The sequence below is a fragment of the Calliphora vicina genome, chromosome 5 (genome assembly GCF_958450345.1).
Source record: "Calliphora vicina chromosome 5, idCalVici1.1, whole genome shotgun sequence".
NCBI lineage: Eukaryota > Metazoa > Arthropoda > Insecta > Diptera > Calliphoridae > Calliphora > Calliphora vicina.
Genome location: NC_088784.1, coordinates 48,828,421 through 48,846,382, shown reverse-complemented (window position 1 = coordinate 48,846,382; position 17,962 = coordinate 48,828,421). Strand labels below are relative to the sequence as shown.

At 33.8% G+C, this 17,962-nt stretch overlaps 1 protein-coding gene across 1 annotated transcript in view; it reads left to right on the top strand.

Moving 5' to 3' along the window:
- Nucleotides 1-17,962, top strand: part of sbb (scribbler) — a 401,061-nt gene that overhangs the window by 363,974 nt on the left and 19,125 nt on the right. The window contains exon 9 of the mRNA XM_065512292.1: nucleotides 7,138-8,189. Coding sequence (XP_065368364.1) covers nucleotides 7,138-8,189 — 1,052 coding nt within the window. The remainder of the gene's footprint in view (nucleotides 1-7,137; nucleotides 8,190-17,962) is intronic.

The window sequence follows — 17,962 nt, the reverse complement described above, 5'->3', positions numbered from 1 at the left end:
TTTAGCAATTCTTGCTTTTCGTTGAGACGTTCCAAACTCAGTCATTGTTTTTGCAGAACTCCATGTTCTTGGAGCAAGCGTTAGAAGTTGAATTCTTTCAAATGTCTTCAGAATGACAATAAATAGTTTTTTAAGATCATATAGGTAGTACGTTTTAATGAATGAGTCTAAAATCTTTTATTAGGGTCAAGAAGGGCTTACATACTAAAGTACCTAGTTTAACCAAATGTTACCATATAAATAACCTACCTGTCAACTTCTACCTCTCCACCCACTTCTTAAAGTCAAATGTCATAAAATAATAAATAAACTGGTACTTCCACTTGATTCCAAAAATTTGTTTCTGGGGCACCTGATATTTTAACAATGAAAATCACGTGCGCTGAAAACTACCTCTAGGATTGACTAAAAAAGCCGCAAGATACAAAACTCAGACAAATTTTGGGGGTGGAAAATTAATAGCGGCCGGCCTCATATTGCACCCCTCCAGTGGCTATTATCGGTCAGTTGTTGTGGTTTTTATTTTTAAGGTTTTAGAAACACTTACACACAAATATGAAAAAATCAATTTAAAAACATTTGTCTTGAGTTACAAAACATTTATTTTGATAGATATCCCACTCGCATCCCACTAAGCGACCAAAAAGGTTTTAAAGGAAAAGACCTAAGCTTTCTTTTGAGAAAAAAAAATTAATAAAAAAATAGTCCATTTTGGAAAAAAAAAGTCAAAAAGGTTTTTGATTTTTCAAAAAAAAGTAAAAAATTATATGTCTTGAGTTACAAAACATTTTTTTTATAGATATCCCACTCGCATCCCACTAAGCGACAAAAAGGGTGTTAAAGGAAAACACATAAGCTTTCTTCTGAGCAAAAAAAAAATTAAAAAATGGGTCCATTTTTTTAAAAAAAGTCAACAAAGTTTTTGATTTTGCAAAAAAATTCAAAAATTTTAAATCTTGAGTTACAAAATATTTTTTTTGGTAGATATCCCACTCGCATCCCACTAAGCGACCTATAGGTCGCTTAGGAAAAGACCTAAGCTTTCTTAAAAAAAATAAAAAAAAAAAAAATAAAAAGGGTCCATTTTGAAAAAAAAAGTCAAAAATATTTTTGATTTAAAAAAAAAAATCAAAAATATTTTATTAAATTTTTTTTTTGATATTTTCCTTGAAAATTTTGTGTTCATGGTTGTTTTGGTTAAATTGGCATTCTTCCTTCTAGATTAGGTCTGCTGTGTCCCTCCTTCTTAATCGAGTGTGGCCACGGTTCATGGTTGTTTTGGTTAAATTGGCATTCTTCCTTCTAGATTAGGTCTGCTGTGTCCCTCCTTCTTAATCGAGTGTGGCCACGGTTATCTAATATGTTGCGGGCCAGCGGGTTTGGGTGAACTTCAAGTTTTTTTAAATATTTTTGTACGTTTTTCGAGATTTCAGTTTTTACAATGGGCACGTTTAGATCTTTCTGTATATTCGCGTTTTTGATATACCAGGGGGCAACTGTGATCATTCTTAGAAACTTGTTTTGGCGTCTTTGGATCTTTTCTACATTTGACGCTGAGGCCGTGCCCCATAACTGTATGCCATAACACCATATCGGTTTTATGATCATGTTATAAAGTAGAAGTTTACAATCTAAACTAAGCGTGGAGTTTCTGCCAATAAGCCAATTAATTTGAATTGATTTCAATTTCATTTGAGTCAACTTTGCATCTATATGACTTTTCCATGTAAGGCGACGATCGAGATGTATTCCGAGGTATTTCACTTCCGATTGTTGAATTATTGTTTGGTTATTGATATGAATATGGGGGCATGATTCTCTACGCAATGTAAATGTAATGTGTGTACATTTTTGCTCGTTGACTTTAATTTTCCATTGTTTTAACCATTTTTCTAATTCAAATATGTGGTTTTGTAAGTAACGAGACGCTTCTTGAGGGTTTTCATGAATGCTTAGAATAGCAGTATCATCAGCAAATGTTGATGTATGAGTGCGATTGTTAGTTGGCATATCAGACGAATACATCAAATATAAAAAAGGTCCCAGGATACTGCCTTGGGGGACTCCAGCTTCAATGGGTTGTGCAGTACTTAAAAAGTTTCCCTCTTTAACCTTAAATGTTCGACCAGTTAAATAGCTTTCCAACAGCTTATGTGTGTTTGCCGGTAAATTTTGACTCAATTTGTATATTAATCCAGCATGCCATACCTTATCAAACGCTTGAGAGATGTCGATGAAGAGTGCAGAACAGTATTTCTTTTCTTCAAACGCGACCTTATGACAGGTCTTTTAAGATTTTTTGTTGCTCGCCATAATGATTGCGGGGTTGCGTCCAGGCTTTCTAAATATTTATTCAATGATTCCATTTTTCGAAATTCCAAGAGCTTTTTAAGTCTTTTTATACAATATTTAAACATCGATTTGAATTGAGGGGATCTGTGCAATTGCCACTCTCTTCGAATTCTTCTTTTTTCAGTTAAGAGCCGTTCGACATCTGCAGAATTAATTCTATTATATCTGATTTGTCAGGGGGTTTGGGTAGCATGTTGAGCAGCCAGTTTTAGATTTTTATCGAAATTGATAAAAGAGTGATCGATGTTTTCTGGTGTTCTTAGCGGTATGTTTTCCAATGTGTACTGAGGTATTTTTGTCAGGGTCAGTAGGACAGTAAGTAGGTTGGCCGCTCGAAATCACATTCAAACCCATTTTAGAAATTGTATCAAACAAAACACGACCTTTAGGGGTAATCAGTCGTGATCCCCAGAATGTGTGCTTAGCATTATAATCGCCAGTAGCCAGGAAACGGGGGCCTAGTGATTTAAAAAATCTATTATATTGACTTTCTGTAATTGAAAATCTAGGGGGTGAGTATATCGAAGAAATCATTAAGTTTCGATGAAAATCTTCAAGACAGATTGTAGTAGCTTGAAGATAATCTTCGCAAAGATCACACATTAAGTAGTTTAATTCGAGGTTTTATTAAAATTGGGATTTTTGGTGTCATATAATACATATCCATTTATTCGAAATGAACTTCTGGACGTCAAATGAGTTTCAGAAACCAGAAAAAATATTCGAATTCGTTTTTATGTTGGCGTATGCCGTTTGCATTCCAAAAACATATTCTTAGGCAGTTCATTGTCTGTTAAGCACAGCCTGCAATAACATTGATTGCATCTTAAGCATTTCCTGCATCATGTTACTTAATGAGTTTTGTAAAGTTATTTACCGATTGCACAAGAGTTTCTATTGTAGAATCTAGTCGGGTAAAATTTAAAATTGGCGTTTGCTCTCTTACCTCTGAGTTCATATTTTGGTTTTGTGGTTGACGGACTTGCGTCTGACTTTGGTTGTTTCTATGTACATTTGCATATGTTTCTTTGTTGTCATATGTCTGTTGCACCGGGGGTAGTTCAAATTATTGTTCTTTAATGGCGGAGAAAATCTTCGGTTTCTGGCTTTGTGATTTTTTAACAATTGAGTAGACAGTACAACCCCTGTAGTTTGCTGTATTTTTTTAGTTTAGGATCATCTTTGGATTTGTTACATTGGGATGTGTTATGCAACTCCCTACAAATAACACATGCGGGTGGCAATTTGCAATATGCCTTGGTATGTCCATATTCTTGGCAATTCATACATTGGACGGGGCCAAATCGTTTATGTGGTTCTTCTACCGTAATTTTACGATGCAATAAATACTTCAGGTTATATATGGGATGTGTTTCATTATACCTTACACCACCATAGTGGGGAGGGTATAATGCGTTTGTGCAGATGTTTGTAAAGCCCAAAAATATTAGTTTAACACCCACCTTAAAGTATACCGATCGACTTAGAATCACTTTCTGAGTCGATTAAACGATGTCCGTCCGTCCGTCTGGCTGGCTGGTTGTCCATGTAAACCTTGTGCGCATGTTACAGGTCGCAATTTTGAAGATATTTCGATCAAATTTGGAACATATTATTTTTTCGGCCCAAGGACCAAGCCTATTGAAATTGGCTGAAATCGGTCCATTATACAAATGTCCTTCCGAAATTGGACTTTATCGGTCATAAATGTTTAATTTATATATGCATCTCCACAAATTCCGCTCCAAATAAGTTTTATATATACAAAATTCATGTCACCAAATTTTTTTACGATCGGTCCATAATTAATCATAGCTCCCATATGGGATGGTATTCAGGCAGTCGTTCAAAACCTTCGTCTCGTACAGCTCACTTGGGTCCAATAATCGTCCCCTTCCTATTATGAAGGCATGTCCATAGTGTATAAAATTCCATGCATTGCAGGCGTTGAGCCTAAAGGCAGTGCTTAGTGCCAGTTTTCTGGCCATTAGATCTACTGGGATTCAGTTGAGTAGAGTAAAAAGCGACTTCGTCGCCGTAGTTCGCAATGTCCCTGTTATCAGGATTGCCATTCTTCTTAATACCCTTTCAAAGAGTATGCGATTGGAGGCCCTGTCCATTGCTCCCCACCAGACAGAGATCCCATAAAATAGTATAGGTGTTTAGCAACCGTGTCAAGCAGCCAATTCATGTTCCAGGGTCTAATACCCCATCTCGTGCCTATGGCCCTTTTGCAGACATACATAGCCGTCATGGCCTTAGCTGCCGTTGCCTCTATGTTAAGTTTCCAGGTTAATTTCCTGTCAAGTATAACACCCAGGTACTTAGCATTATCCGAGAGCGCCAATTCAGTTCCGCTCAGTCGGAGTAGCGTAAAGTTAGCACAAGTTCAGTTTTGCTGGGATTTACAAACAAACCACTATCGATACTCCATCTATTTAATGTTTCGAGTGCATTCTCCAGTCTTTGTGATATTTTGCCCAGATGAATCCCTGAGACTGCCACTGCTACATCATCTGCATAGGCAAAAGTCTTATAGTTTTGGGAATCCAATTTTCTAAGCAGACAATTTAAGGCCAAGTTGCACAGAAGTGGAGATAGTACGCCCCCTTGGGGAGTCCCTCTTTTGGCAGATCGTGATTTTCCCTTTGTATAGGCATGTTGATAGGTAGATAACAATCTCTGGTCAACTGACATTCTGATGTGAATATCAATAATTCTTTCCAGGGTTTTAAGCAAAAAGGATGATAGACTTATCGGCCTGAAGTTCTTTGCCTTGGTATGTGAAGCCTTTCCACCCTTCGGGATGAAAGTCACATTGCATTCGGTCCAACGATTGGGTATGTAGGACCATGAGAGACAGGCTTGAAAAATTGTAATCAGCCATGGTGTTACTAGTTCTGCATTGTTTTGTAGGTCAGCCGGTATGATACCATCAGGCCCTGGAGATTTATATGGATCAAAACTCCGAATGGCCCAAAGTACCTTATCCGCGTTGATCTCTATTGAGGATGAGATCCTATCATGCGGTTGGGATTCATATGCCATATAGACCCGATTCCGAAAATCACTTTAACGTGCATAAATCGCTTAAAAATGTTGGTATACACACAAAATTCAACATAGTTGATATCGAGATAAATCACACGACCTAATTTCATGGTGATCAGTCCATAATTGGTCATAGTTCCCATATAAGGCCCACTTTCGAAAATCACTCAAAAATATAAATTATTGAAATTTTAAAAGAAAAATGTGTTTGCTCTTTTACTTAGTGTAGGGTAATAAATGGTCGGGCTTGACCGACCATACTTTCTTACTTGTTTTTTTCAGATTTATGACACCGTGTTCAAGTTCAACACGGAAGAGTGGTTGGTGTTTTTTTTTGGCGATTTCTAATTTTTATCACCTTTTTTTTGTCTTAAAACCTTTATCTTCTAAGCTTTGCTTTATTTCTAGTGGTTCAATGCCGATTACGGTGTATGAGGAAACGTAGCTTAAGCGAAAAAATAGGTCTTAAAGGAAAAGACCTAAGTTTTCCTTTAAGCAATAAATCCCTGTGTAATGATCAAAAAATTCTGAAATTTGTTTAATAAAATTTTTAAAAATTTGAAAATGGAGTTTTGAAACTGCCGTTAAAAAGAAATATTTTTTTTTGGTCATACCTGCAAATATGTTAACGGTTTCCTACTAAGACAAAAACTCATATAATTTTGTTCTTACATTTCTTGTTAAAGAAATTTCGTATATTCGTATATAAATAAAAAATAGAGGGTACCCGTTCCAAAATTCCCAAAACAAATTTGGCTTATTAGGTACCCAGCAAAAATTTTGTGAATTTTTGTAATGACCACTAGTTATTTCATGCATTATTTTGTAAGGAGTGGTGGTTACCCAGCACATTATTTTATTTACTAGAATAAGTACTTATTTTTATACAGGCTGGTAATGAACTTTTGCATTTAGCACAGCTATCTAGTGTGTTTGACTGGAAAACGGGAGGTTATTGGTTCGCCACCTGTCAAAGCCATTAATTTTTTTGTTCATATCATATTCATTTATATGTTGATGTTAAAACTATTGTTAACTTACAATAAAATAACTCGTACATGGAGCAGTGAGTTAGCAGCTTGACTATCAAACACAAGCAAATAATGTGACTGTTCGATTCCCACATAAGGCAATATTTTTTGTGTTTTTTTTAGCTACATATTCTTGTTGTGAGTTTACTACTTATTTCTTAACTGATTGTAAGTACATTTGTAAGCTTGACCCATGAATTTTTTAAAAATCTCGAACAAAGATAAGTAGTGTTTCAGTCAAATAATAAGTAGTTATGCCTTGGCTCCAATGTTACTTGCTGGCTTACTAAGTAAGTAAAGTTTTTGCTGGGTACACTCTAATGTACATTTATTCGATTATTCTACATAAAATTTTTCGAATTATTTGAAAATGGTTATTATTAAAATGTTCGAATAATTATTCATAAAAAAATTATTCGATTAATCGAACGATCATTACTCGAATGAATACCCTAGTGTTTACTCTTACAAGTGTTTTGTAAGATCAAACATCATCAAATAAAGTAAAATATTTTTTTTTGGTTTGAATCATCCTATGTAAAATAAGTTTTTGAAATTAATAAAATAATTCAAATATATTGTATTTAGTGTGTGACCCTACCTTTAGTGATTCGATGTGCGTTCTTTTGAATAAAGTCTTATTTCTAAATTTGTAATAATTTGGTTTTAATAATAAAAAAAAACTATTATACACATTTTACAGGTATTACATATTTTCCGACCAACAACGCCGCCAAAACAGTTCTTCCCAAAGTGCTATCAATCAGCAGGTACAAAGTGCATCCCCTCAATCTGTAAATCCACAATGTAAAGATGATGCAGCAACTTCACAACACCAGCATACGGTTCAGAATCAACATCAGCAGCAAATAAAAATTAAGTCAAATACATCTCTTAATATAAGTAAATCTGCGAATTCTGTAAGTACATCTAAGGAATCACCAAAGCACAAACAGGAAGAAGAATTAAAAGTTGTAAAACAAGAAGGCCAAAAACCCACTATGGAAACTCAAGGCCCTCCACCACCACCAACATCGCAATATTTTTTACATCCATCATATATAACATCATCTCCTTTTGGGTTTGATCCAAGTCACCCCATGTACAGAAATGTTCTTATGCCAGCATCGTCACCATACAATACCCCACCATATCACTTACAAATGCCACGTTATCATGCTCCAGAAGATCTTTCCAGAAATACTGGAACGAAAGCGCTAGACGCACTTCATCACGCGGCAAGTCAATACTATACAACTCATAAAATTCACGAACTTAGTGAAAGAGCGTTAAAATCTCCTAACAACTCTAATTCGAGTAATGTATCTGGATCAATTAAAATAAGTGGCTCTAGTCCGAATATTAATCCGGCTCAACATACTAATATTGGTTCAAATGTTATTGGACACCACTCTGTACAAAATCAGTCTACAAATGTCACTCAGCTACCGCACAATTTAGCATCACAAACTATAGGAATTCCTAACAAACAAGAAGTAACCGGTCAAAAACCACATGGAAATGGTCCTAGTGTTACCGGTACTACCCTCAACGAACCTCAAAAATCACAAACAGTCGTTAACTCTTCCGCTGCGTCTAGTTGCGTTAGTGGAAATGGTACCAGCAGTAGTGGTAACAACATCAGTAGCGGCGGTACATCAGATTCACGAAGTCCTCCACCTCAAAGACACGTACACACACATCATCACACACACGTTGGTCTAGGCTATCCCATGTATCCTGCGCCGTACGGAGGTAAGTGACTACAATAAGTAAACTTTGTTATAGCAGGTACTAGGTCAATCAATGTTACGATTTTTTTCAATTCATATATATCTTATATTTTCGAAATAACGGTATATCTCGAAAATACGAGACAACCTAAAAAACGGTTAGCACCACTGAATTCAGCGTACCCGAGTAGATCTTAACCCTCGCGCTCCTCTCCTTTTTTTCGAAAAAATCAAAAGGTCCTTTCAAAATTACATTAAGGGATTAATATATTCTAGGACAATTTTTGAATATCAACTATATTTGTGATAAAGTTCCGAATAAATAATTGCCCAATTCACAATTGATGTCGTAGTGTTGTAGCGTTGTATGTCATAAATATTTTTCAAACAAATTTTCAAAAACAAAACATTAATAAAAAAAATTACGACATACAACGATACACCGCTACGACACCAATTGTGAATTGGGCAAATAATTTCTGTTAATAGTTATCTCATAAAAATTTTAAAAATCGCACCAATACAATTCAGACTAATGGGTTATAGGGTCTGATAGAGTGTTCAATTGGCTTCATTTTCCATATGGTCTATATGAGTGACAAAGAAGCATTTGTCCAAATATGCCTAAAATCACTCAGAGAATCGATGAATTTCTCAAAGTTAAATTTTCAAAAATACAATTCAGACTAATGAGTTATAGGGTCTGATAGAGTGGTCCATTGGCTTCATTTTCCATATGGTCTATATGAGTGACAAAGAAGCGTTTGTCCAAATATGACCAAAAACCCTCAGAGAATCGATGAATTTCTCAAAGTTAAATTTTCAAATATTTTTTAAAAATCTCACAAATACACTTCAGACTAACGGGCTATAGCGTCTAATAAAGTGGTCCATTGCCTTCGTGTTCCATGTGGACCATATGAGTGACAAAGATGCATTTGTCCAAATACCCAAAAAAACGTTCATTGTAATTGAATTAAGAAATTTCCACAATTAATTTAATTTTTTTTTGCTAATGTTGCTAAAATATATTTTACATATTTAAATATGTCTGCCATAATTAAATATGTCATTACGTCATAACATATTTAACTCGGCATAATTATCTCACACGCATTTAAAAATGTCATTAAACGAGCTGAAGCGTTACAAATTATTTTTTTTAATTTTGTGAAGAAAATGCTAATAAATCTAAAAGTGACATTTTAAAGTCATGAGTTTCAAAAAAAACGTTTACCTACAGGACAATCAACTTGTGAAAAATTTGTGCCAGCACTTTTATCCAAAATTATCACAGTAAAGAAAAACTAGTTTTTGGCCGTATTTGGCTTCTTTACATTACGCGAAGTCCTCACTAGAGAACTTGAAGAATAAAAAAAATAATTTGTGCCAAAGGAAATGTTGCACAGTGGCGACACTAGGGTGGCCCTTAATAAACAAAAGTTGGATTTTGGCCATTCTCACCCCACAGTTTGGTGAATATTAGTAAAAAATCATCCTGAAATAATTTTAGGTAAATCGGTTGGGATTAAGACGTGCCGCAAGCCCTCTGAAGTTTTAAGATGCATTTACAAGGGGAAAAAATGCATTTTTTTTCAGTTTTTGTAAAAATTTTGCCATTAAAAAATTACTTTTGTAATTTAATTTAAAAGAATCGAAATGTGTACGTAATTGTCGTTCTAATGAGACATAGAAAACAGAAATTGGTCAAAAAATGTTAAAGTTATTAAAAATTCATTCCACTAGAACAAGAAATGTAGGAACAAAATTAACATATTTTGAGAAATATTAAAATAAAAGCTCATTTTTACTTAAAATATGTCCATATTTACTTGTATATGAGTTTTTGTCTTCGTAGGATACCGTTAACCTATTCTTAGGTATGAACAAAAAAATAAAATTTTTTTAACGGCAGTTTCAAAACTCCATTTTCAAATTTTTAAAAATTTTGTTAAACAAATTTCAGAATTTTTTGATCATCTCATTGGGATTTATTAAGAATATAATAGGGAATAAAAATGTGAAAAAATTATGAAAATATCTTTTATAGTTTTTCCGTACCTGCGATTTAAATTTTGAAATTTTCGAGAAAAACGAATTATTTGGCAATTTTTAGGCCAATGAGCTCTATTTCTTTACTCTTATGAATTTTAGGCCAAACTTATTCAGAATATTATAGTACAGATAATTCTAAATAATACATATTATATAATAATAAAAAATACATTTTTATTCCCTATTATATTCTTAATAAATCCCGATGAGATGATCAAAAAATTCTGAAATTTGTTTAACAAGATTTTTAAAAATTTGAAAATGGAGTTTTGAAACTGCCGTTAAAAAAATTTTATTTTTTGTTCATACCTAAGAATAGGTTAACGGTATCCTACGAAGACAAAAAATCATATACAAGTAAATATGGACATATTTTAAGTAAAAATGAGCTTTTATTTTAATATTTCTCAAAATATGTTAATTTTGTTCCTACATTTCTTGTTGTAGTGGCCTGAGACACGTTAATGGCCTGGCGAATTTTTAATAACTTTAACATTTTTTGACCGATTTCTGTTTTTTATGTCTTATTAGAACGACAATTACGTACACATTTCGATTCTTTTAAATTAAATTACAAAAGTATTTTTTTAATGGCAACATTTTTACAAAAACTGAAAAAAATGCATTTTTCCCCTTGTAAATGCATCTCAAAACTTCAGAGAGCTTGTCTTATCCCCAACCGATTTACCTAAAATTTTTTCAGGATGATTTTTTTACTAATGTTCACCAAACTGGAGGGTGAGAATGGCCAAAATTCAACTTTCGTTTATTAAGGGCCACCCTAGGCGACACATTGAATTTTTTTGGGCTAATTTAAAAACAACAGTATACGAAAACGGATACAGAACCAAAAATATTGATCCCTTAGTTTTAAAAATAAAAAAAGAGCTAAAAACCATAAATACATTGGTATTCAGAGGTCAATGATTGAACTACCACAGAAAATTAGGAAAGTAAATCGCGACATAGACAATTTTTTTCTCTAAATTTTATTTAACATGTAAACATAAAAAATCAATATAACTGAACTTAAAATGATTTTGTGAGTAATATTAATATGGGTTTTATAAATGTTTTGAGTCTTTTTATTTGACTTCCTTTGTTTTTTTTCACCACTCACAAAATTTACTTAAATTGTAGGAAAAAAAATTTATGTTGTTAACTATGTTTAGTTTTCAAGGACTTACTTTCTTAATCACTTATTTATTTGTTAATTCTTCAAAAGTTAATATTAAATTTTAATGTTGGATTTTTTACTTAACTAATGCGGACGGACAAGTTTAACTACAGAAAAATGTATTATTAAGCAATTATCTATAATATGATATGAGGAATTTTGATCAAGAATGTAGGAGTTAGCAAAATAGGATAAAAATAAATGATGTATCGTAATAATTGATGACATTAGTATTTAGAATTATTGAATGATTCTTAATTATGATTTTTTTTTATTTATTGTATCTTCATTATTTAATGAACTAACAATAAGTGGTTAAAATCTTATATCTAAAACTATTATTTAATTAGTCCAGCCAGTGCCGGACGAAATTTTTTTTATTCATGGTTGTTTTGGTTAAATTGACATTCTTCCTTCTAGTCTTTGGATTAGGTCTGTTGTGTCCCTCCTTCTTAATCTAGTGTGGGCACGGTTATCTAATATATTGCGGGCCAATGGGTTTGGGTGAATTTCAAGTTTTTTTTTTAAATATTTTTCTACATTTTTCGTGATCTAAGTTTTTACATGGGGCACGTTTAGATCTTTGAGTACATTCGAGTTTTTTTATATACTAGGGGGCAACTGTGATCATTCTTAGAAACTTGTTCTGGCGTCTTTGTATCTTTTCTATATTTGACACCATATCCATTTTATGATCATATTATCAAGTAGAAGTTAACAACCTTAACTAACCGTAGAGTTTCTGCCAAAAAGCCTTAGGCAGAAGCATCTATATGACTTTTCCAATGTAAATGGTATATGTGTACATTTTCGCTCGTTGACTTTAATTTTCCATTGTTTTAACCATTTTTCTAATTCAAATATGTTGTATTTGTAAGTAACGAGATGCTTCTTAAGGGTTTTCATGAATGCTTAGAATAGCAGTATCATCAGCAAATGTTGATGTATGAGTGCGATTGTTAGTTGGCATATCAGACGAATATATCAAATATAAAAAGGGTCCCAGGATACTGCCTTGGGGGACGCCAGCTTCAATGGTCGTCATGCCATACTTTATCAAATGCTTGAGAAATATCGATGAAGGCAGCGGAACAATATTTCTTTTCCTCAGACGCCTTTCTTACAATATTTACAAGTCTATGGGTTTATTCGATAGTACTGTGTTCTCTTCTAAATCCAAATTATTATTAAATTATTATTTATTAATAAATATAAGTAAATTTTTGTACAGTTCAGGAAATTTACAATGTTTTTACTAATCTATATTTGGCCTAACATAATTGTTGTGAGCCAGATTGGCACTATTCTAGTAATAGTATTTTTATTTTCTTTTTTAATTATAATTAATTTATCAGATTTCTTTTAATATAATTACAAACTACTTTTAACATTTTGTAGAGGAGATTAAAAATCAAATTCATTTATTATTAATTTTCTATACTTTAAGCAAAGTTCAAGGTATTTATATAAAGAATATGGGTTTATGCCATTTAGTAAATTTAAAACTTCATTATTATTTAATTGTGTTTTACCAAAACATATATTACATATAAAATATTTAAATCTAAATTCATTATAAATTGGACACGTACCGATGAAATGCTGCGTGTTTTCAGATTCATCTAGATTGCAAATTGTGCATATTCCAACTTTTTTTTTATACTTTTATTATAATAATATTCCTGCCTTTAATTTCTAGGCCTTATAATATGTAATTAAATCTTAAAACTAAACAATTATTGTTCTCTCAATTGAGAATCATATTTGGAAAATTAGATGAGTGGTAAATCAGCTCTACGTAGCCTTGAGCTGTCTTGAGTTGCTGTAAGTAGCCTTGCGAGCGGGTTCGGATGTTGATGTAATTTTGATAAATAAGCTTCACGAGTTTTTCTGAATTCATCCTTGACCAAGGGTACATCTAAGTCTCTGTGGATGTTCTCGTTTCTTATGTACCATGGAGCTCCCGTCATGGTTCTAAGAATTTTGGATTGTGCCCTCTGTATAAGATCTATACTGGTATTGCTTGCTGTTCCCCATAATTGGATTCCGTATGTCCAAATTGGTTTTAAGACTGTCTTATACAGAATGACTTTGCAGTTAAGGCTTAATTTCGATTGGTGGTGGATTAGCCAGTGTAAATTAGAAGCTTTTAGTTTCATGTGGAGCCGCTTGGCTTCTATGTGCCGACGCCAAGTAAGACGTCTATCTAAATGAATGCCAAGGTATGTAACGTGGTCACACTGAAATGTTCACACTGTTTAGTGTCACTGGTGTACAACTTCCTCTCCTAAGTGAAAACGTTACGTGCTTGCTTTTAATTTCATTCACTTGTATTCTCCAATTTTTTAACCACGTCTCCACGTGCCTGAGATAATTGTCAAGGTTTCTAGATGCTACATTTAAGTCCACATGAGAACTAAGAATGGTTAATTCTTCGGACTCGGGCAAGTCTGAGGTGTATAATAAGTACAGGGTTGGTCCTAGAACACTTCTCTGAGGTACACCAGCATTGATCGCATAGTCGCTTGTCACATAATCGCCGCATTTTATCCTAAATAAGCGATCCGATAGCTAAGACTCTATTTTGTGAGTACTAGAAGGCAGTAGGCATTTAATCTTGTGTATTAGACCTTTATGTCAACCTTGTCAAAAGCTTGGCAACATCTAGAAATATTGCCGAACAGTACTTTTTTAGTTCGAAAGATTTTCGTATCTCTCCAGTTAGGCGATTAACTTGCTCAATTGTTCCGTGATGTTTACGGAATCCGAATTGATGATCTGGGATAATGTTTTGACTATTTAAGAATGTTAAAATTTTCCCATGGATTATTCTCTCAAATAGTTTAGACAAGCAAGGCTGTAAGCGAATAGGTCTGTAGGATGATGCCAATGTCAAATCCTTTCCTGGCTTGGGTATCATTATAATTTGGGAGATTTTCCAATCATTCGGAAATACTCCTAGAGACAAGATCGCATTGAATAATACTGTGAGCACAATAATTGCCACATCAGGTAGGTTTCCAATCATGGAAGGTGTAATTAAATCATAACCTGGAGACTTTCTTAGTTTCAGATTGTCCTTTATGATCCTCTGAACATCTTCTATACTAACAATGATTAGTTCGGAGTCTGTTCCTATCCGAACAGGTAAATCCCCCAATACAAAATTATTTGATGGGGGGTTTGGTTGGAACACATTACTTAAGTGTTCAGCGAAAACTACGGCTTTATCCTTTGCACTACGTACCCAGGAACCATCAGATTTTCTTATCGGACTTTGACCCTCTACCGGTGGCTTAATATTCCTAGCTGCCTTCCAAAGGGAGAAGTTTGTGTGCTTAGTACTGGTTAAACTTTCAATATAGTTTCGATTTCTGCGATTCTCTTCAGACTGAAGGGCTCTTTTTAAGTTCTTGCTTGCAATGGACAGCCTCTGCTTAGCAGCAGGGGATCTGTTGTGTTGCCAATCTCTTCTACATCTCCTCTTTTCAAGGAGGAGTCTCTTAATTTCTGCATTAGAAATACACATTTTAGGATTAGGAGGAATTTGGCACTTAGAGTGATCCAAGGCCGAAAAGATTAGAGACTTGAAGTCTCTGATACAATCATTGATATCTTCCTCATGGCTGCTGATGTATTTTCTATATTTCAACCCATCAGTCTTGAATAATGAAGCTTCCGTATGAGACGATTGATATTGGCCGTAGTAGTGTAGTATAACGGGAGAATGATCAGAAGATAGTTCATGTGATATTTCTGCAGTAATAGTGTCTCTTTTTATATTCCTTGATATGGCAAAATCTATTAGATCAGGTATTTTTCTAGGATCAGAAGGCCAATAAGTGGGCTGACCCGGTGATATAAAATCTAAGCAATTTTTTCGATCAACTAGAGTCCTGTACAGCTGTCTGCCTTTGGGATTCATTAATCTGGAACCCCAATATGTATGCTTAGCGTTGTAGTCACCACAAGCCAGGAAACGATCTCCTAGTGTATTAAAAAATTCTTCAAATTGTTCCTTAATCACAGAAAATCGTGGGGGACAATATATTGAGCTTAGAGTCAAATCTCCAACTCCACATTCTAAGCAAATGGATGTTGCTTGCAAATAGTTTTTGGAAAATTTTTCTAGGGTATAATGTTTTTTTTATCCTATTTCTAATTAAAATACCAGTACCACCGTGTGCCTTACCATCAGGATGATTCGTGGGATGAAATATAAAACCTGGAATATGAAAATTATATTTATTTGTTAAATGAGTCTCCGAGATTAACAATACATCTATATTGTTTTCGTTGATAAAGTGTGACACCTCAGCTTTGTGCTGGTTCAAGCCATTTGCGTTCCAGAAACAAATTTTTAAAAAACTCATTTTCTTGTCAAGAGTATTTGTATCATTTGGTTCTGGGCTCTCAAAAGCTCTTTTATGGTATTTTGCATGGATGTCATGAAATTAGACATGTTTTGGTTAAGTGAGGTTATGTTACTTGCAAGAGTATTTAATAAATTTTCTAACCCTCCCGAATTTTGGGGAAACTAGGTTGTTTAATATCAGATTTTAAAATATTTGCTTATGAGACGGTTCCAGACTGAACTGGAACCTCCTTATTATTTTTATTTGGAGTGAGAACTCCAGAAATTGGCGGATAGGAACTGCAGTTCAGATTTACTGGTTCAACTATTTCGCCTCTTAACCCCTTTTTTCTATCTCTTAATCTTTTCAACAATACTTTGTAAACTGGGCACCCGCGATAGTTAGCAGAGTGATCGCCGCCACAGTTTCCGCATTTTTTAATGAGACCTTTCTTTATAATATCACATTCACATGTTGAAGAATGCAGGTCTCCGCATGCAACACATACAGTTCGTAAAGTGCAATAGTTCTTCGTGTGTCCAAATTCCTGACAATTTCCGCATTGTACAGGATTATTACGTTTGATAGGTTCCTCAACTGTTACCCTGCGATTCAACAAATACCGTAGAGAGTATATTGGATGGACTTCATTACCTTTTAATTTTCTGTCATCAGGCTCCAACTCAACTCTAAATAGTGGTTGGGGAATTTTATCTCTATTGAAGATATTGACCACAATTCGTATACTATAGCCAAATTCTTCCAAGGCCTCCTTGATTTCGTTTGGCTCTACACTGGACTCTATACCCTTAATTACCACTATCAAGCCTTTACTGCTTTTCAGCTGATAGGTGTAAAATTTTTTCTTGTTATTATTTAGATATTGAGAGACTTTTCTGTAGTTGTCCTCAGTGTATATAACGATTTTTGTTTCTTGCACACCTCTTATTATGGGGACAATGTGGAAATTATTCTTACCAATAAGGTCAATAAGTGTTTTCACTAAATTATTCGAACTGGGTTCGCGAAGGAATATTGGAGGTGGTTTAAATGATTTTCGGCCATTACAATCATTTCGGACCTGTTCGTTATTTCCATCTTCACTTAAGAGCGCATAACGATTTTTTAACAAGGGATTGTCATTGGTCTTTTGTTTCTTTAATGAACTTTCCACCTTTTGAGGGCTTAAATTTATTTTATTTATACTTAAATATCTAAGCATACCTGGTGTTTTTGGTTTAACCTTCTCGCCTACAATTTTTGGTATAGCACCCTTTGATGTACCATTGTTGCTACTCACGCTTCCCAGAGGGTTAATCACTTTAGAGCTCTCACTAGAATTTATTTCTTGTGGTTTATTTAAAGCTTGTGTATGCTTGTTAGTTGTTGTTGTTTTAGGTATGGGCATTGTTGTTGCTTGAGCTGTGATATTATTTGTGTTTTCTTTTATGCTATTTTCTACACAAATATTGATTGGTGATGTTAGGTATATTGTTAGTATTATTTGATGCCAACTGAGTCGTTTCTAAAGGCTGTTGCATTAATATCAAGTAATCCACCACGAGCTCCTACAATTAAATTGGTTGCTCTTGCTGAAAAATTCTCTATGAGTGATGGGATAAGATTGTAATCAAGTTTAGAATACAGATCGTGGAATTGTGAATTAGATGCGTTAAGAATATTAGCATTTCTTTCATTTATTTTTAATAGATTTAATATTTGTTTAAAGTGTGTGATGAGCAGGCTAGGATGTACTGGTGAAAATTGTAGAGTTTGACATATAGTTGACCATTCTTTTGCCCAATACACATTAAGGGCTATAACCTTCTCCGAAAGTATACGTGGAAACCTGCTTTGTTGCATTTTTAAGACTTTGTTTATGTAATCAAAGTGCAATTTTAGGGTAAAAACATATAAAGGGTCTAGACCAGTTTCCAGTAGTGCGATTCACTAACTTTTATAACGATAATCGTATCGTTTAAATAAATATAACGAAAATTTATCGAATTTGCTATTCAGTAACATTTTTAACGACATTCGCTGTCGGTTGAAGTCAGCTGTTACTTAAAGCAGTTTTATTTTTCGTTATGTAGTGACAATAATTTAAGTTGTGTTTATTTAATCGATAAAGTGTATTTGCAATTTTTTCTTCGTTATCTTCATCTTTTGTAGCTGGAACTATAGTAAAAATAATGGAAACACAATTTT